The 21,758-nt window shown below is 44.0% G+C and overlaps 1 protein-coding gene across 1 annotated transcript in view; it reads right to left on the minus strand.

The window, feature by feature from the left end:
* Positions 1-1,615: 1,615 nt before the first annotated feature.
* The window catches only part of PDLIM4 (PDZ and LIM domain 4), an 86,110-nt gene continuing 65,967 nt past the window's right edge, over positions 1,616-21,758 (minus strand). The window contains exons 4-7 of the mRNA XM_026659508.1: positions 17,247-17,425; positions 12,189-12,346; positions 4,358-4,478; positions 1,616-2,544 (exon numbers count right to left, since the gene is read on the minus strand). Of these exons, the coding sequence (XP_026515293.1) occupies positions 2,340-2,544; positions 4,358-4,478; positions 12,189-12,346; positions 17,247-17,425 (663 nt within the window). The 3' untranslated portion in view covers positions 1,616-2,339. The remainder of the gene's footprint in view (positions 2,545-4,357; positions 4,479-12,188; positions 12,347-17,246; positions 17,426-21,758) is intronic.

Raw genomic sequence — 21,758 nt, forward strand, 5'->3', positions numbered from 1 at the left:
TGAGCTGCCGCCGAAATGCTGCCGATCGGCTTTATCTTTTTTTTTCTTTTTTCTTCAGTTCGCCGCTTGGGGCGGCAAAAAACCTGAAGCTGACCCTGGCACTAAGGGGCTGGAGTAGGGGAAAGGGGCTATTGCTCCGAGGCAGAAATAGCACCCCCCATCAGATAGTAACTCTTTTTGATATTGATCAATAATGCTGTCCTGGACTGTCCAATTCAAACCACAACACATTCTTTTCTGGGGAGTGATCAAAACCTATGATCTGCCCGGAACGGAACTGAATGTTTGCACTGAATGTTTTACTAGGAGCCGTGTGGAATGCCGTGGGGAGGTCTTGTGTTTCTCAAGAGTTACTGTTGATGCTCTTTAACTGCTAAGAAAAAGACCAGAACTATAACCAGGATACGGTAACCCTGGCAACATGCAGTTCAACGTTCGGCTTTCTGACACAGAAAAAAGGTGATTTGTTTTCCGTTCTGTTCTTAAACCACGTCTATGGTTCAAAGGTCAGATATTCCAGCAAGCTGAGTGTCTCCAACCCCCACTGATCCCAAAGGGAGTTGGGGGGACTACAGTCCACCAGTTTTCAGTGGAATGCACTCTACCTCTCTCTGAAGGGCAAATTCAATTCATAAGGGTGGACTAATCTCATGAGCTGCCTAGTGTATGGTGGTTATTGTGGCAACTGCATCCTACTGCCTCTTCCAATGGGAGAGATCAGCAGCAGCACACATGACCTTTCTAAAAGAAAAATGTTTCCAGGCTTCTTATTTTTAATGTGCTGGTAATGCAGGGGTAAGGTTTCCAAAGCAGTGCACGGGGCAAATTGGCCACATGGCTTCCATTAGCAGGAGTGGCAATCAAGCAGCCAAATCTCAGCTCACAGTTTACAAAACGGCCCAACGTTCAGCCAATACTGGATGTCAGATGCCGTTCCAGCAGGATGCCCAAGGAAAATAAAATCCTCCAAACACCAGAACAAAACATCTCTGCCGACAAAACCAAACATTTCCCCAAAACAAAAGGGAAACCAAACCTTGTTAACGGCTCAGGTTTGCGCTGAGGAGCAGTGGGCCCGAATCTGATCCCACTCACTCTAGACCAGGAAGAGTAGCTGCATTTACCAGTTCTGATGTAACTTGCTACGTTCTTGATGGATTTGGCTATTGGTTCCACAGCTGTGAAATTACAGAGAGCCAGAATGGCAGGTGGCTTTAAGAGCTGCTGTACAATTCTAGGGGCCACTGAAAACAGCAAAAGCTGGATCAGACCTATGATGAACAAAAACAAAGATACCCTGTGCTGGGGGAAGAACAAGGCAGTCAAATTTAGGAGCTGAAGACCAGTTCAGGAATCACCCAGGCAGCCCCAGTACTATTTCGGGGTCCTAAGCATTAGATAACTAGAGAATTCCAGGAACTATAAGGAAACAGAAAAGCAAACCTTATAGCACAGGGGTTCTCAAACTGGGGGTCGGGACCCCTCGGAGGTCATGAGGTTATTACATGGGGGGTTGCAAGCTGTCAGCCTCCACCCCAAGCCCCGCTTTGCCTCCAGTATTTATAATGGTGTTAAATATATTAAAAAGTGTTTTTAATTTATAAGGGGGGTCACACTCAGAGGCTTGCTATGTGAAAGGGGTCACCAGTACAAAAGTTTGAGAACCACTGTTATAGCAGAATGTAGGTGCACAATCCTTTTTGATTGAAACCTGGATCAGGTCTGTAGATCACGTCAATGCCATGTCATGTAACTAGTGAATTTCACTGTGGCTGCTTTTTAAAAAGATCATTTTTGCCCAGGACAGTCATCTCTGCTTAATATCAGATCTTGTCTGAAACTCTCTCCACCCCACCACCGTGCTGCATTGCAGGAACATAGCTTCCACATGGTCTCAATGTGTTACTGAAAGGTATGGATCTAAAGCAATGCAATAAAAGTTAGTTTCTCTTGTTAAAGTGCCTTATTTCCTTTGAGCTTTTAAAATGTTTTCCTTACATTTTAAAATGAAGAGAAAAAAAAGAATACTGGTTTTATATGAAACATAGTAGAACATTAATCAGTATTTACACAGAACTTGGACAAGGCCATGGCAGAACTTATTTAAAACCCCCCAGCACAACAACCCAAAAGCAGAGCGTCAAAAGGAAGGAAAAAATCTGTTCATATGCTTTCAACACCATCCCCTTGAGATCCCTAGTGTAAACCGCTTTATCTCTGAATAGGCATTTTACTGAGACGCTAGTAATCGGAGTTGATTACAGACATATTTTAAAACTAGTGGCGTGCGTGTGGGTGGGCGAGTTGCCTTTTGACCTCTCCAGGAATAGAGTATGCACTTAGACAAGTTCGACTTTTGCGTTTGGATAAACAGCGACAACATCATATCCTTCGGGGGGCTTAACCCTTTCCTTTGCGTGCGTTTCGCAGTACAGCTGCTCCTCGATGAAGAAATATCCCCTCTGCTTCAGGTTTAGGCCACAGTCATTGCACATGAAACATTCTGGGTGGTAGAGCTTGTCCCGAGCTTTGACAATGGTCCCTCTGTTGAGCGTAGGAGAGAAGACAGATTACACACCAAGCTGATGTCAAAAGCAACAGCGAGCGCACTCTGGAGCAGTTTGTTCCACTGCCCAGCATAGCAAAGAAACATGAAAGTAAATGGCATTTAGTGGCATTTTGAAGATATCATTTGACCCCTGCAACCTCTTCTGCCTCGGTCTCTAACACCCCCTTTGCTCCTCCTGCTGGCCATCTAAAATCCCACGGTGAAAATTCTCTCCCTCAGCCATTGCTCCTATCATCTCAATCTCTCCTTCAAGGGCCCAATCCTGCTCCCATTGATGTCAGTAGCAAAATCCCTGTTAACGTCAGTGCCTGAAGCCCTGGACTGGCTCCTCACTGCCTTCTGCATCGAGTTCTCCTCAGCTTCAAGGTGCTGCTCAACTCTCCTCTCCATCATGTTCCCCCCAGCTCCTTTTTTGCCCCACCCACACCTCTCAACCTGGTGGTCCTCTTTGCTTCCTTCTCCCATGCCTGTATCCACAGCACCTCCCACATGGTCACCTTTGCCTGGGACACCCTTCCCATCCCAATGTGGCACTTCTGTATCCGCTACTTCTTTACATTCTTCCTTGAAAACCTATTTCTTTCTCAAAGCCTATCAGCATAAGGCTGTCCCTCCACCTCCGCCCCTCAAGGGCCCAGGTGGGTGAGGTAATATCTTTTACTGGACCAACTTATGTTAGTAAGCTTCTGTAATAAAGATATTGCCTCCCCCGCCTTGTTGACTTTTGTCTGTCTGTTTAGGGATCATGTCTCCCTCGTGTTCTGTACACCCAGCACTTTCCCAGAGACACTTGGCACCTTCCAGGATTGGACCTTGAAGGGGATGTACATGGTAAGCCCTTTCCTACTCTTGGGGGTTGTTGCCTAACAGCCTGAATTCCTTACCCCATGCCTTGGCATGACGCTGGGTCTGGAGCAATGGTTCTCAACCTGTTTACCATTGTGGGCTGCAAGCCCATGGGCTGCAGGCTGAGAACCACTGGTCTGGAGTATCTACATTCAGCCAGGATGATGGCAAGGAGACCTGTCTGTGAGAGCAGGGAGCCATCCCCTTAGGTTAAAGCATTAGCCCTTTCACATGCGAATGTCTACACGAGCCATTTGTTGGAGATCTCCCACCATTGCGCTCCCCCCGTGATAGCAAGGATGGAAACATGAACACGGACAGTGCACAGGAACTTTTACCATGTTGTCAGAAAGCCCCACTTGGACTTGCTCTAAATGACGTATTCTGCATACAACATTGCAACAGTGGGAGCTTTCTCAACCCCCCCCCCCCAAACCCCCTACCACGCAGGCTAGTCAAGCAGACAAAGCCCTACAGACTCTGCAGTCATCTACTAGGACTGACCAGAACAACTTCAGCATGAAAAACACTGGCCTCTTCCACTTGAGCCAAATGATAACTCGGTTTGCTGTGGGATAATAAAGGGCTGTAATAATGTCTGGGGCCATTCACATGCATTAGGCCAGTTTATTACAATAAGCATGGTAAAATCATATGCTTCATTAGAAATCAATGACACATCACTGTACTGGTCATATTTCTTTACATCTTGAAAAGGCAATCCAAACTGTACTGGGGAATGTCACCTTATTCCAATTTTATATCTTGTGTACAGGTCTGGCTGGCAAAAAATATGAAGACTTGGAGGACTCTGCTGTAAATATTAATAGACCCACTTCTATTAGATGAATACCACAATAGAGGTCTTGTGATTAGTTAATTGTCTTGTTCCATTGCATGGTGTTATTGACCTCTAATGCTATGGAGAGATCATGTACTTACACGATCCCATTTCCACATCTGGTGCACTCAGGAAGCATCTGCAATCCAGACATGGCACCACCAAGTTTTGATACTGGAGATTTGATGTTTCTTGGGCCAGTGAGTCGGTCGAGTTTTTCACCTGCCAAGAGTTTTGAAAAGACACAGATTAAAAGTTGACCTCTATTGTAGAGGACAGATGTGATGATTCTGCCTGGGAAAACATGATATATATATTGCAACAGAAAACTCTTCTTGCAATTTGCGTAACAAAGAAAATAGTGGGACCAATCAGACTTTAGCAAGTTCAGCATTTAAGTTCACAGAACACTGATAGGTCTCACATAAATCCATTGTGCATCATAATGAAGCCAGCAGGGTTAGTAACTAACTGCTCAGAATGGTAGCAATGAAATGGCTGTAATATAACCATTGATTACCACATCACCATCTACTCGTACATCCTCAATGATCTAAACAGACCCCATCAATCTAAACAGACCAGGGCTGAATTTGTTTGACAGACTTTTTTGGGAGCTAAGAGGCAGAGAGATGGGGAGAGAGAAGCAAACTGATGAAATCATAAGAGAGCAGAACAGAGGGAGTGCGTTCTATCTGAGTAAGATTAGATGTATTGTTTTTTATATCTATGACCAGTCAAAGAGAAGAAGATTAAAACCTTTTGGAGCACAGGGCAAACCAAAAAAAGAAAGAAACCAAACAATAACACAGTTAAGTGCATTTTTCTTCTTAGGAGATTTATTTGTTTTATTACATCTGTCGTGAGTCAGGAAGACTTTCGTGAGCCTAAAACAAAAGTAAAACAGCATGTTAGAAGCTGACTTTTTTCTTGGCATTAAGTTTTGTTTTACATCGGAGACCAGCCAAACTAAAAGAAAGCAATGAAAGCTTTATGCATAGTGACTGGCACTCGCTCACATATATGAGCATATATGTGTGTGTGTGTGTGTGAATACATATATATACACAGAGAGAGAGAGAGACAGAGAGAGAGAGTATACATATAATGAGTGTTTATATATAATGTATACACTCACTCACACAGATACATGTACATATTGCCAAAAACTATAAAACTTAACAACGTACACGACTAACTGCGAGGTTTTCCAGAATCCCCTGTCGCCCACCAGATCACAGCTGCAATTTTGAATATGCTCATCCAAGCCCCCATTCAGCAAAGAACTTTAAGCATATGCTTAATTTTAGGCACATGCTTAAATTTCATTGACCCCCATGGGACTTTAGCACGTGCTTGCGAGCTGTGCTGAATAGGAGTACGTACTCACCACACAGCTACTTTGGAGCTTTAATAGCTTTGATTCTGCCCTAAAGTGCCTACTACAGCTTAAAAAAATTCTGTGTATATAAAAGTTAATTCTTAGCATTTTTAATCAACCAGGGTATCATTTTTTCAGGCTGTTTATTGAACTTGTCCCTATTGTTACAAACAGATTCACACAGTATATTTCTGACTTGCATTACTCAGTGGTGCGTCCCTTTCTTTTTGCTTAGAATTCATTTTCCCAAATGATTTGGGGATGAGAGAAACACCTCCTCTTCCTTTTTAGAATTAGGACGTAACAGGTAGGACAACTTGCTTTGCTTTTCAACACAGAAAGACAGATCAGTGCATTTCAGCTCCAGCAGTTACCAGCATGACTGTACTTTCATCCTTATAGAAACCGTTTGCAGTTAATGTAGAGGAGGCTATTCAGTTATAGAATTAAGAGGTGAGCAAAGGGCCCAAAAAACTGTCTCCCTCCCAAAGTCAGGGTGTTTTTTTTGGGAGGGTCTTTTAATCATTTCTCTGTCTTTGCACAGTGACAGAATCTTAGCCATTCACACTGAGCCAAAGCATGATCTTGCTCATGATTTTACAATCAAACAACTAAGATCATGAAAACCAAAGACCCTCCCAGCCCCCCATGAGTAAAACACAGTGTTAATGTTTTCAGAAGACTTGGAATAAGACAGCCCCTCGCTCTATGCGTGACTGACTGCCCAAGCAAGCCAGTGAGACTGTTAAACCCAAGAGGCCTCCAGTGCGCTTGGCTGCACTCAAGCAGAACTTGTTTGCTGAGATTTTCTGTTGAGCATGGACTGACACAATCGCGCACAAGGTCGGACCTCACAGCACTGAGAGACGCTGTATTTGAGCTATTCATATATTCATTTGCCAGCTTTTAAAATATCACCCTACGCCTGAAGCTGCTCCTGTTTCTAAGCTAGGGAACTGGGATAACTTCGACAGAGTGGGGATAGAGAGAGATATTTTAAAACAAGGCAGGATCTTCGAAACTCTCACCAGAATGCTAGGTCCTTTCCCTCTGTTTCTGCAGGCACAGAGCCCCACAATAATTTATGTTCCTCAGCTAGGCAGCTACTAACTTTAACTAAACATTCTTGTCTATGCTTTGTGGTTAGGGCTCATCTTTCATGGTTGAGGGGCACCCATTGAGGCAACTGTTATGTTTCTTTACAAATCCTGTCAGATTCCCAGCAGGAAACACTTCTTATTAGAGGCACAGTGTGAGGCCAATCATCATAAAGAAAAAATACTGCTTCTGGCAGGAAAATTTTCCATATCCCCAGTCCTTCATGTGAACTACCAGGTTCGCTAAGACTATGAAGATCCTGCCTTTAAAGGGACACTGTACACTAGTCTTGAACCCGAAACGTATATTTCTTCTTTTTTGTGTTTATTTTTAAAAAGGGGGGAAAGGAAGATTTGAAGAACCCTGGTACGAATTTTAAAAATTTGCATCATTTAAAAAACAACAATAAAACTAAATCTCTTAAACGGAATCTCTAGTACTGAGACTCCCCAATACAATAACATTTCCCTAGTTCACCAGAACCCAGAAGTGAAATAATTTACCCCAAAGTGAAAGGGATTAGTCTATTTCCATCATCCAAGCTGAGTGAAATGCAAAAGAAGCTTAAATTAAGAAAAATACATTCAGATTTTAAAATGTTTAATTTTTAATTACCTATGCGTTTTATGCTGACAGAGTCTCTTCAGAAGAGAGTATTTCATTTTTAATCCTTTACAAAATGAACCTCAGTAACTTAACAATCAATGCTCCTGGCCTGATTCTGTGGCTGCAAAACTTGTCAGGGATTCACCAGCCTCATGTAAAAATCACTAGGAGAACAGAACCAGGTGTAAAGTAGGAGGGAAAAAAGGATGGTGTTGGCCTAGAATCAAGGTCTGAATTCTCCAGCTTGCTGACCTTTTGGTTGGTATCTTTCATCAGTTTTGTAATTCCAGACTCTGACAACACTGTGCTGCCATGTTACCAGAGGTTGGCATTGTAATAAACTCCATGTGGGAGGGCAGGGGGCAGTTCTTCAAAAAATCTTTTTAAATAGTGTTGCCCTTTTAAGATACCCTATTAAAATCTTGTAAAAGCAAGGCTCCACTGTTCTAGTTACTTCTCATCATGAGAGGATGGAAGAAGGGGAGGAGACAACAGTCATTTACGAGCTTCAACTCCAACACTTTCTACTCGCTTCTTCCTAATAATGAGGTTCTTGGGTATGTACAGTTGTGCACTGTCAAAAGACCCAAAGGCACAATCGAATCCTGCTGTTACTGCCAGCTAATCATGCATTTGCCCTGCCAGCCTAGAATGGAATAGAGCGTCTATGCCTAGGAGTCCCATGGCTAATCTCATATTTCGCTCTTTTCCAAAAGTAAGTTATTGGCCTTTAATAATAAATGGAGATATCCTATCTCCTAGAACTGGAAGGGACCTTGAAAGGTCATCGAGTCCAGCCCCCTGCCTTCACTAGCAGGACCAAGTACTGATTTTGCCCCAAATCCCTAAGTGGCCCCCTCAAGGATTGAACTCACAACCCTGGGTTTAGCAGGCCAATGCTCAAACCACTGAGCTATCCCTCTCTCCTTGCCAACATAGCCTAAGAAATGTAAACGGCTGCTAGGGTTGAAAGCTGATTTTCCCAAAGATCATAGCTTATTCTCAGGCCTCCCGCACGCACCCAGGCCTGGCCTTTGAGATCTGTAACACTCATGGACACACATTCTTCCAAGTCTTGGAGGACACCAGGTCACACTGTGGGTGTGGGGGAGCAGTGCCACCTAGAGTGCACGGATGATGTTTTTAAGGCTCCCACAAGCTCCCTCAGAGCCACTTGCCTACAGCAGGGGACTGGCAGTAACTCAATGATTGTAAAGCAAGGCGGTGATATTCGACGGAACCCAGAATTATCTGCCTGCTAGACCTGGGTTCAGTGATATGGACACAGTGGGCAGTGCTTTGGGATGGCGGGGTGCAGAAAATTGTTATGCTCCAGCCAACTATGGCCACAATGTGGCGGGCGGAGAGACTGCCAGCCCAAACACCAAATAACATTGGGCCACTCTGTGGCACCTCTTTTCTTCAACTCTCAAATGGCTTTGCAAACATTTGGGCCCAATCCTGCTCACCACTGGAAGTTGTGTTACTGATTTCAGTGGGTACAAGATATTGCATGTCATGAATTAAGTCTCGCAATAGCCTAGTGGGGTAGGAAAATATTCTCAGTAATTTTACTCACAGAGAAACTGAGGCACAACAAAGCTGTGTTACCAACTCTGGCAATTTTATCCCAAGCCTTGCAATAGTTGTTTTTCCTTAAAGTCCCAGCTCCTTGAGTCATGTGGGAATATCAGTCTTTCTGCAGAGAAAAGCTTCAAAATTTAAACCCTAAAGGCCCCAAACTCACAAAGTGAACAAAACATTTATTGTTTAAAATCTCGTGGCTTTTTAAGACAATCTCATAATTTTTGCAGTCTGGCTCATGATTTTTGTATGGTTGGAGACGAGTGGACAACGTTCAGCTAAAATATGGGCTTTGTTACGTTCTATAGGAAGCTGGCTGCAGGACTGTGAGTATAACTGAGACCGCTGACTCCCATTATTAGGTTTGTTCATGTAAATGCCATTTATTTAAATAGAAAAGGTAGTCGAGGTCATATCTTTTATTGGACCTTCTGTGGGTGAGAAAAACAAGCTTTTGAGCTTACACAGCGCAATCCTTCAGGTCTTCAGCACCTGAAGAAGAGTTCTGCATAAGTTCAAAAGCTTGTCTGTCTCACCAGCAGAAGTTGGTCCACTAAAAGATATTACCTCACCCACCCTGTTTCTCTAATATCCTGGGACCAACATGGCTACAACAACACTGCGTACATTTATTTAAATAGGTGACTGATATTCTATTAATTATGCCCCCAATCGTTTCTAAAATATTACATCTGTATGGATACTTCTAGGAAAACAGCCGCAGTGTGCATCCAATCTGCAAACCTGGACACCTTCCACAGGATGCCTGTAGCGGGGTGGCTACCCCGCTCCTGCCTGAGGGGTTTAAAACAGCCCTGGCAGAGGGCTGGGGCAAAGGGAAAAGCTACTGGGCTGATTGGGGAAGTAGCCACAGCTGGGCCACGCCCCAATCGGGCCCCAGCGGGCCGGTATAAGAAGGCTGGGAGCCAAGAGCTCAGCAGTCTCTCTCTGCCTTCAGAGAGAGAAGGGCCTGGCTGCAGGGAACTAGACATAGGGTACCTGTAGTGGAGCAGGGCTGGGGAAAGGCTGAGGCGCTGGGGAGCTCCAGCCTGGATAGCCCCAGGCTGTGGCCTAGTATTAGGCCAAGGGGTACTGGGGTTGCAGAGGGCAGCCCAGGGCTAGGGCAAGGCAGCAGGTCCAAACCCCCCTTGCCAGTGATGAGTGGCCGATACTGCAGTCTGCACCAGGGAGTGAGGCCTAGTTGGTGACTGGCAGTGGCCTAGTGCTGAGGCAAGGTGGGGATAGTGGGTGTGGTTCCCCTGGGAGGGGAGACCTACTGTGTGGGTATTGCCAGGGGGCAGCACCCAGAGCGAGGGACACGGGGGCCAGAGAAGAGGACAAGGCGGATCACTGGCCTGCAGAGGGCGCTCCAGAGGCTGGTGAGCTAATTCCCTGGACGACCAGCAGGAGGTGCCGCAGGGGTGAGTCTGGATCTTTTACAATGCTCAACGTCTGAGTTTGGATGCAGTAAGCACACAGCTGCTAATCTGGGCTGTGTGTTCAGGTACCCAGGTCTGAAACCGCCATTGGGGGATTCATTGCTGGAGAGGTGTTCGCATGTCCAGTCATTCCAAGTCTCAGCACAAAGGAGGTGAGATTGAAAACAACAGGAACCAGAACAGTCAGTTTCTGAGTTTCCTTTCAAAGTGCTTTCCAGGCCTGTGGAATGATTCAGTAGAGAATTAAACAGAGGCAGTCAGCCAGGTCTTTTTCTCAAGGGATGATGTGGCTCAGCCCAGAGTGTTGAGTCTAATCCTTCCACAGGCAAGAAGCCAATGTATGCGCACCTGTGCAATAACAGGGCAAATCTGAGCAGAGGTTTGCCAGTGACCAGGTAATGCCTTTGCACACTGTCACAATCTCATTTCCCAGCATCCACATAAGCAATGAAAGCAGATGAAGGTTGCTGGCTGGGTTAGTTGCTGAAGTGGTTGTGGCCGGTGGAACCGGAGTGCCAGGAGCATGTGTGAACAAGCTCTCCACAATGGAAGTGCAGAGGAGGTTGCTAATCCTGTTTGAGAGCTTGTGGAAGTGGGAGAGTCAAAATCCAGTCTTTGAAGTATCCCAGTACTGAACCAAAGACATTCCTGCCCAGTCACACACCACATGCTTTATGTAGAAGTCTACAGCTCTGCGTCAAGCACTAATCTCTTTCAAGTGGTCCAGACACACCAAACTGGGCTGGATGAAAGCAAGGCTGTGGTTTTGTTCTCAAGTTCAATACATTTCTTTCCACATACTTAAGATCAGTGTCACTGCATCATATCAATTGAGGGGCAGATTTCAGCTGTCCCAGCCCATGTGTGCAACTTAAAGGAGACAATGCAAAGAGATCTTCCTCACTTGCGCCTCTGCCACAGCTTGGGTGGGTGCTGTCTGGTGGGGTTAGCCCCCTGACATAGCTAGAAAGGATGAAGAAAGAGAGGTCCAGTGGTTAAGGCTCTGGCCCATGACTTGGCAGAGCAGGGTTCAAATCCCTGTGTGACCAAAGGCAAGTCACTTAACCTCTCTGAGCCTCAGTTCCCCATCTGTAAAATGGGAATAACAGCATTTCTCTGCATCAAAGGGGTGTTATGAGGATAAATACACTAAAGATTGTGAGGTGTGCAGATTCTACAGTAACAGGCAGCGAGAGTGGAGCCAACTCTTGCAGTAGATGGGCAAAGAGTGTCATGGCCTCATATCCTGTTCCCACTCATCAGAGTAGCTGGGTACAGCTGCAGGGGGATGTGTGACTACACTCTGCTGAGGTTCAAAGAGTGGCATTGCTTCTTCTTCATTGTATGCTCCCCAGCATAATTCTGGCAAAGTCAGCAGAAATTCTCCCAGCCATTCCTGTTGCACTGTACCACAATATGCTCAGTGTTGTAAAGCCAGGATCTGGCCTGCTCTGATGAGTGAGCACCATACAGCTAACTCTGTTGGGAGCAGTCACCTTAGTATCAAAGCACTGATGTTCCAAGCTTGGAAGGACTTTTAACTTGTATCTTTGGATCATAAAAACAAATCATTCTTCCTGTTACACCAGCACAACCTCATTGAAGTCAACAGGATTGCTCCAGCATAGCTGTGAAGAGCATCTGACCCATTGACTCTATCATGAGAAAAAGAGAAGGTGTTGAAACATGTAGGTTTTCCCTCTTGTACGGCATATTATATTCACAGGTAACAAACTGATTTAGAAGACCATAAGAATTAGGAGGCTTGGGGACCCTTTGGAAAACTCCGCACGTACAAACAATCTGAGATGCTGTCTTCCTTACCATTCTCTCCGGCTTCTAACATGCCCTGCAAATACCGGAACGATCCAGACTGCTTAGGCTCCGATGCTGGCTTTTCATAATCCTGGAGCATCTTGTACACATCTGACTCCATGTCAATCCCATTTCTGCTTCTCGGGAGAGGTTTTAAAGGGTCGGCGCTATTTAAAAGCAAAGCAATGTCAGATGGTAAGCAGCCATTGCATTCAGGGGAGGAACAAGATTTCCAGTTAATTAGGGATGGGTGAACTCCATGGGGTTGGAAGTTTTATGAGCAGCCCCAAATGTTCTGTGCTTCACCAAACAAGTCTGCATTTCATTAAACTTTTTCACCCATAAATTATATCCACGTTTATTTTCACAGAGATTTAATTAAATCCCCCATTCCCATGTTTTCTGTCTATAGCAAAGTTTGCTCTAGGGAAACAAACATGCAAACCATGAAAGATAAACTAGTATGTTGCTTGCTCTTCTATTGTGCAATATAACTAAGACTTGACCGGTTACCAAGAGTCTTAGAAAAAGGGCAGCTGCTAAAAAGCTTCGTAAATTAGTGTGCCACACATGGAATGTACTGAAAAAAATCATTAAATTAATGACTCAGTGCTATGGAAGCCATCCATCCATCGTTAAATGACCCGACATCTGGGGTATTTTTTTGTTGTTGCCAGCCACAGCCCCTGTGGATATGATGTTATCTCCGGTGAACGCACCTTTCTAATCCAGTTTCCTTCTGGATAATTCTGCATTGAAAAGGCCAATGGTATTTGTCCCAGAAAGTCCAAGTGTTAAAAAAATAATAAAAATACCACAAAAATGACCACTAAACAAATTGATAAAACACCCTCCAAACTTCCTATTTTATCACATTCTCCCCCATGTTCTTTGATCCCACATTGTCTGTTCAGATTGTAAATTCTTTGTCTGTGTTCAAAGCACCTAGCACAATACTGGGTGCAATTGAAACAAACAATATATAGTAATGAAGGCCCTGATTCAACAATCCATCCTAATACAGCAAAGCTCTAAAAGGACATACTTATGTTCCATTCACTTCAAAGAGACTTTAGCAAATGCTTACGCATGTTGTTGAACAGAGAAGGTCTTAAGCATATGTTTAAATGCTTTTGTTGAACTGGGGCCTAATAGCATAATATAGCACCTGGGGGCAAGGAGTTTGTCTTACTTGTCTGTAAAGTGCCATGCACGTCAATGTCTTTATAAAAACAATAAAAATAGCCAGAGCTCTTAATCCCCGTCAGACAGCAGAACACATCTTACTCATCATCTGAATCACTGTCTCCACCAGCATTGCATTCATGCCAGTACATAAATCAAACAAAATTCACTTTCAACAATGCATTTTCTGGAAGTAATCTGGATCTCAGACTCCTGCTGTGCCATAGGCGCCAACTCCGTGGGTGCTCCGGGGCTGGAGCACCCATGGAGAAAAATTGGTGGGTGCTGAGCACCCACTGGCAGCTCCCTGCTCCAGCTCACCTCCACTTCCTCCGCGAGCGCGCCTCTGTGTCCTGCTTCTCCTCCCTCCCAGTGCTTGCACCACGAAACAGCTGTTTCGAGGGGCAGGGATGGAGGAGGGGGAACGTGGCGTGCTGGGGGAAGAGGCGGGGCCGGGGCGGGGATTTGGGGAAGGGATCCAATAGGGGCAGGGAGGGGGCGGAGTTTGGGCGGGGACTTTAGGGAAAGGGTTGGAACGAGGGCGGGGCCAGGAGCGGGAAAAGGGTGGGAGTCGGGGTGGGGCAAGGGTGGAATCAGGGCGGGGCCAGGAGTGCGGGGGGGCATGAGCCCCCACCGGCACCAGAGAAAGTTGGCGCCTATGTGCTGTGCCCAACTTCTGTTTGGAATGTGCACTTGTTGGTGGGCAACTTAGGAACTCAAAGCTAAACCTGCAAGATCAGACAAGCAGGACTTGATTTTCTAACATTCTAATGGGCAGTTAGTGATCTCTTCATCAAGTCAGCAGTGGCAGGACTGGATTGGTCACCAAAGATGAAGATGCCATTATATACAGTAGAGGAACAAGATCCACAACTAATTAGGGAATGGTGTACCACGTACTTCCTGGGGTTTAAGGTTTTGCAAACTGCCCCGGGTGTTCTGTGTGTCACCAAACAAGTCTGCAATTGATTAAACCTTTTTATCCATGCATTACATTCTAGTTTATTTTCACAGAGATTCAATTAAACTTCCTTTCCTCCCGCAATGTTTTTCTGCCTATAGGGAAGCCTGTTCTAGGGGGAAAATGCAAGCCACAAAGCAATCTATGCATAATTCTCTGAAGGTTTTGATGCCCATGAAATCTTGAGACAGCGAGCTGAGCTGTTGCTGCTAAGAATCGTTGAGTGCACATGGGACTGCAAGTTGCTGCAGCATCTACCACCAGTGACTTGAACCTGACTCTACAGATTCTGTGCCAGTTGCTCTGGTGTCCTTTCCGCATGTCTGAAGTTCCCTAATTACCTTGTTATAGTGCTGTCATCTGTCAAGTCATGCGTTTTCAACTAGGGAGTAAACTTGTGTTTTATCAAATCCAGGCAAATCACATACTTGGAAAAGACTGAGTTCCTGACCCAATTCTGACCCTATGAATGCGTTCAAAATCAAGCACAAATGCATTGACTCATCACTAAAGCGAATCCCCCTGTTTTTAGCCAAGGTATACAAAGCCACAGTCTTCTCTCAGTGATTCCTGTGCCATCTCAACAACTTCAGCATCATTAATGTCAATGAGGCTGTACAAGTGTAACAGAGGGCAGAATTTGGCCCATCAAGTCCCCCAGGTGTGAATTAGTACAGACACACAGTACTCAACAATCTGAAAAAGCTTCTTCACCATTGGGAATTAATATGGGCATTTTTCCTAGTTCAGAACTAATATATGACATAAATAACCAACAGCCACAAACGAAGATACTCCAGTCCGCAAGCTGGGCTGCATCAAAGTTTCAGCTATTCATCTGAGCTGTGTGTGGCTAGAAAAGTGTTTGATTTTCTATCAGCACTAATATACCACAGCCTGCCAAACAGCTGCATTGACCTAGATTTATAGGTGTCCCAATTTATTGGACTTAGTTTTGTATGAAAACCATAATCCCCAAATCTGCTCCAAGGCTTCACTTGGAAGACCTGTCACTGTACAACAGCAATCATAGCTTCTACGGGGCAAAAACCTTTGATAAGTGTCTGGTGGACAAACACTTTCTTAAAACAAGATACTGAAGTTTATGACTAACTCAGGACCATTAGCATCATCCCACATTGGGATCTCATCTGGTGACTGCTACCCTATCCAGTTCCATTAGCAGTAAAAGGATCTGAATCAGGTAGGTTCCAAATTCAGTAGTGATATAAATGATGGGGTAAGTTATACAATGGGTGTCAGTCAGGCTGGCTGAAATTGATGAACTAGAGTAAAATGTACTAGTTTGGCATTAAGTGAACAGGCAAAACAACTTCAGCCAACGTGATATCCACACCAGCTTGGCATCCTACAGGTAAATTGGGAATTGTGTGGGGATAGGTAGAGTGGGGGAGATCTTGCTTTTATTTCACAGCTTCCTGTTAACTGTTTGTCCTCCTACACATATCCCTTCTGTCCCCCAAACACTCAGTTACGTGTTATTTGCGCATCTACGAAATGCCTAATTGGTGAAATTTATGCCATTTGGCCACTGACATTACAACATGTGTAAATTACAATTTGTGTAATTGGCACCACTGAATTTGGCCCACAGACTCTCACGGGTGTTACCATTGATTGCTCGAAGAAGCATTTTGCTGAAACTTGCCTTGGTCCTTTCTAATGAGCACAGAGTAACATGCCTGCCTCCACCTTTGGAGAGTCTGCAGAAGTTAACAGAGGTGGTTACAAAAATCCAGAGTCTCTGACCCATTTGAAATCCACACTTGAAGGGCAACTGTCAACTTAGATTTTTTTTTATCAGAATTCTTAAAAAAGAACAGTTGCTGACAGAACCCCATTAAATAGCATGTTCTGATTTTTTTTTTAAAGATGCCTTTGAAAATATTTACCTTGGTTCATGTACATAAGGGTTTTTTTCATCAAAGGAAAAACTGAGTAACTGACTATTTGGAGGAAACTTTGAGAGTGATTGTAAACAGCGTGTTGTCAAATGTACAAAATAAACTTAAAAAATAGAGAATCATTTTTACTGCCAATATCGGTCGGTTATAGTTAATTTAGGTGTTACTTGGAAGCATAATAGGTACACCATTTTCAGACAAAAATGTGGTTTTACCAAGTAGGAAACTTCCTTTTAAGAAAATGGCCAGTCAGACTGTTCAAACATACAGATTATTGACCAGTTTTACTGACTACAGAGAAAGATGCAAGTACCAAGTCATCCTTGATTATAGACCATCACTGGTTGTGTTGTAGTTCAGTTATGTGATGGAGCCAATCAGTCATTTTTCCAAAATACTAATATGTTAGGTCAACATAAGCTAAACTGCATGAAGAGAACTTTTGCTGTAGCAAAGCCGTTTAGCTGTGTTTAGCATAATGGGATTCTGGTCCACGATGGGGATCCTAGGCACTATGATAATACAAATAATAATAAATATCCAGCTACCTTGGTATAACATGCTTATGTATTGTACTGAGTGCTATAAGGGGCAAACAAACACCAGCCGCACACGGCATATACCTACATAAAATAAACAAACACTGACTGCTGCTCCCATATGACATTTTGATTAGAAACTTGAACCTTCAGCTCCAAGAACCCAGGTTCCCCAAGAATGTGGGATGGCTGCCATCTTCACTGGCACATTCAAAATTAGACCAGGAGCCTCCAGAGCTAAAAGCTCTGCAGCTTGCGCTCAAAAGCCAGTGCGCCCTATCCATGCTGTACCAGACGTCTATCCTTTACGGACACGGCACAGAGTGGGGACCTGTTATGTGCACCCTTCCCCCCACCCCCCAAAGCATAACACTTTATATAAATTGCTATTTAACAATGTCGAAGTCCATCATTAACTGTTAGCAACATAATCCTATGATCAGAGCTTTTCTCACACCTGTGTGGCGAAGCAATATGGAGACCACTCATCTGTGCTGGCAAACTGGATTCGACATTGTTATTTGGATAGAGTCGCGTTGGATTATTGTACTGTAAGTTCAACATCTGTTTGTTGTCAGTGGGGCTCCCTCCGGGAGCGTAGGGCACTGGTCTTCGGCTCTGAGTGGGCCCATTATCCTAAAAGAGAGAAGAAACAGAAAACGGTGAGGTACATGGCCCCAGTACTAAACAGCCATTCCGGCTATTCTTCGCAGCCTAGAACAGCATTTCATTTGTTGTTGTAAATAAGCAGAGGAAGAGAGAGAAATTCACCAGGAAAAAGGAAATTCACTTTTGACCCATAATTAGATCTTGCTGAACCTGTACAGCTTTCATTGGTCTAATTAAATAAGCTTGACTGTTTCTCAATATTTACCCATTGCTAATTATTTCGCATTTCTTCATTTCCCCCATATGATCAATATTTATCTGTCCTGTGAAGGAAGAAAAAGGGGCATGACTCACATTTCAGTTATACCATTTCATAGTACAGTTGTGCACTGTTCCGATTTACTCCTGATTCACACTGGTGCAAGCAAGATCAGAATCAGACCCCTGGGCTATGTATTCAGGTTACACAAGAGCCCAAATAAAGGGCCAGATCCTGACACCCTTTCTCACCTTGAATAACACCTTACTCCACAAATAGTTTAATTCATTTCAATGGGACTACTCTTGAAGTCAGGTGTTACTTGAAGTGACTACGGTGATCAGAATGTATCTCAAGCTAATGATTTGGTATCTATATTTACATTTTTTTGCTGGCTTTTTAGTGCCTGAGTGAAAATTAACATTTTGCAAGGCCAAACTGATGGAGGATCTGGTCTCTTTGTGGTATTTCCACCAAACAGGAACTGAAGCATTGTAAAAAGACTAGTTTTCATGTTATTTCAGCTATACGAAATATTAACAAAGGCTGTAAAAACCACGGACAAATATTTGATCCTGCGCAGACCAGAAGGTACAAAACACGTCAGAAGTAACATTTACTGCTAGAGGTGCTCCCTGCCAAGCAAGCTGTACCCATGTTTTATCTCCTCTTTAATATCCTGCTTTGCGAGCTATCAGTAGAAAGAAGAACCATGGTATATTGACAAGGAAAGACAGGTTATTTCATATCCAATTATCTAAAGCAGCTGAAAACCAAAGGGCAGTACTCTTCCATTTGCCCTGTGCTTGTTAGTTCCATTTGTGCTAGTCAGGTTCATGTCTGTATGGATGGAAGAATAGACATTTACAAGAGAGACATTTTAATTGTAATGTATTCTGGGCTGGGCTCCAGGAGCTACGTTGATTTATACCAGCTGAGGATCTGGCCCTCAGTTTTCAACATTCTTGTATATTTAAGGCTCGTGAAAAGCTAAGGAGAAAAACCACATTGTGACCACGTAATGGAGTGCACAGTTTGGGTTCTATTACCAGGTTTACTTTTGACTGAATTCATCCAATAAATGCTAATTGGAAACAAAAGTTTATCACTGGCATATAGAATGAAATAATTTTATGTCCAAGTATAGTAAAAATTAATTGGTAAGAAAAATAAAAACAGACCCAGCTAGAGGCAAGGTTTTTAGCATCCAATCCTGAAATTCTTCCTCGGGCAAAACTCTTAACAATATCAGTGGGATTTTTGCCTGAGTAAGGACAGCAAGATTGGGGATATATGGCCTGATCCTGCAACCACCTAAGCACGTGAGTAACTATGTATGTGAACAGTCCCATTGGATTCAGTGAGACTATATGTATGCATGAAGTTACTTATGTGCTTAAGTAGTCGCAAAACTTGGGCACTCTTTGTAATGCTATTTCGGAGACATATGGAGGAAATAATTGCTTCCAACATACGAGATCAAATTATCTGTTAAAAATAATTTATCTGCTGGGAATAATAGTTCTGTTTTTTCACCCGAATGATTCTTTAAAAAAAAAACAAAAAACCATCAGGCCACAGTTCCCAATTCCCAGATTTACAGTATTATTTTAAGGGAAATAAAGCAAATACTTTCTACCATGCCCCAGAGGGGAAAAGGAAGGCCATAAATGTTTGAGGGAAAGCAATAGTGTAAATTGGCCAGATGGTAAATCGTTTTTAGTAAAAAGCCATTGGTTCTTTGGAAGCCAATCCTGTAAATGTCTATGTCAAATAGGTCTGAAATTGCATTTCACCCCAAGGAAATTGAATGCTACCCTTTCCTAAGTCAGATGAAGAATGAAGAAACCACAGAGCAACAGACAGAGGCTAGTCTGGGTCATGACTGAGGTTTGACACTTCTGTTTTACATGGATGAGCCACTCAGAACTATGGGCCAACTGTCCCCTGACAGATGCATGTGCAGCTCCCAGAGAAGCCAACACAAATACAACATGTGTGTCCATGGGAGAATTTGGATTTAAATTATTTGGGCTGCATGTTTCCCTCTACTACGGAGTAGAGTGTATCTGCTTTGGAGAAGAGTGCAAGTTATCTGAGAGCATTATGCCACTGACCCAGTGCATGCTCTCATTCCATCCCCGCCCCATTGTAGGTACACAGTGAGTAGTTAGCGCTCTGCCGTGATGGGGTGTGCTGGAGGCAGTGAAACCAGGCTAGACTGCAAACTCATCTAACTTTAAGGGTTCTCAAGAGTAAATCTGCCTGGGGATTAATTCTTGTTCAAGCAACATTCTCTTCTCCCAACCATCTTAACCCTTCTCCCTTGCACGCGGGCACAGAGGGAGGGGATCTTCAGTGGCACAGCTCCTGATGGCATCCAAGCAACCATAGAGAGGAGCTGGAGAAGAATCCTTGTTACCTTTTGTGCAGGTTTGGGATCCCTCTCCTTCTTGGTTGGAAGAAGCAAAGGAAAGACTTTCCTGGGTTGACCCCACGGGGTTTCTAACATTTGTTTCCCTCCCCTCATCTTGTCCCTTTTTCCATACAAGGGATGATTGGGGCCTTTACCATTAAGGTAACATGGGATCGTAATCCATTTCTGGAATAAAATGCACTTTAAAGTGGGCCTAGAAAGCATGATCTCCTGGGGCTCCTTTAATCTGAGGCAGTTTGTAAACTGTCAGGCATTCATTTCTGTTGAACAAAACGATGTGTAAATCAACAGCAAATGTGTCTTAAAAAGCTAAAAAATATTGCTTTGACACTCTCCAAAGTGCACAGAAATTCAGTGTTGGACACAGATTTGTTCAGTCTTGTGGGGGCCTCCCCAACTCCGCCCGGTTAGGCAGTGCAGTCTTGGAAACATTTCTGTGTGGAGCGGTCTCAGTTTGGTGACAAGCACAAATGGTTGTGAGGCCATTTGACAAGCAATGATGTCCCTTGCTGTGGTTTTGTGGTTGAGCACCAACGTGCTGAGCTCTTGAATATCTGGCCACTTATTTCGTTGCCAGAATGGGAACTGACCCCTTTGGAAAATCTGTCCTGAGGGGTTCAGGAGAGGGGCTATAAGAGACCGGCTAGGGGAATGCCTGTGAGAAGGCAGGGCTCTGTGCCCAGGTGCTGAGGTCTCCTTGAATTCCACGCTGAGAAGGATTTTTGTTTTTCTCCAGATGCCTTTGCTTTGTTTGCATTCCTAGTTATAAAGATTCGGAAAAACCCTTGCAAACTGCTGTTCTCTCATTTCCTGCTGACTCACCCCAGTAGCTCATGGGGCCCTTCTACTGTAATGCTCTCTCCAGATTCCTGTCTTCTCAAAGGGGATTGAACTTCTTGATTGCATATTCACTGCAAAGCTGAGTCCAACTTCTTTGTTTTCAGTCTGCCATGTCACTTCCCTGCAGTCACAAACAATGAGCCTTTTGTACCACATGTAGCCCTGGTGATGTGAGGGCTGGGATTCATTTAATTTTAGTCACTACTAATTGATCTGTAGTCATTATAACCATACACGGTATGAATTGTTCATAATCACCTGCCCTCTCTGCTGTTTTCAAGGCTCTGCCATTCAGACTGACTTTTAACTGATAGCACAATGGTTATTTCCTATCTACTTAAAACCTTGGCCAGTTTTCTAGAATTTCACCTGTGGGTAACTGCCAAGTGTTGTGCCAGGGTGAAGTGAAGGAATTACTGGCTACTGGGAGGTGCAGAAGACTAGTATTGTTAGGAGCAACCATGCTTTATACTCCCTTTCCAGGGACAAGGTAGGTGAGTATTATTTTTTTTTTTTTTTTTTTGGACCAACTTCTGTTGGTGAGAGAGAGAAGCTTTCAAGCCACACCTTGTTTCTCTAATATTCTGGGACTGACATGGCTACAACTACACTGCATACTCCTTTTCCACTCAGGATCACTCTCCTGTCCCAGTACATGCTCTCACTGTGACCCGCTTCCCTTCACTGCCAGTTCTCAAACCCTTCCTCAGAGCCTGGAAGCTGACCTGATGGTGTCTCCAGACCTTGAAGATCAAAGGACCGATTCCAAGTCCTACTGGAAGATTTCAATTGGCTTAAATGGGATTGGGCCAAAATGCACAAGC

Source organism: Terrapene carolina, unplaced genomic scaffold, assembly GCF_002925995.2.
Source record: "Terrapene carolina triunguis isolate 2854851 unplaced genomic scaffold, T_m_triunguis-2.0 Scaffold629, whole genome shotgun sequence".
In the NCBI taxonomy this organism is placed as follows: domain Eukaryota; kingdom Metazoa; phylum Chordata; order Testudines; family Emydidae; genus Terrapene; species Terrapene triunguis.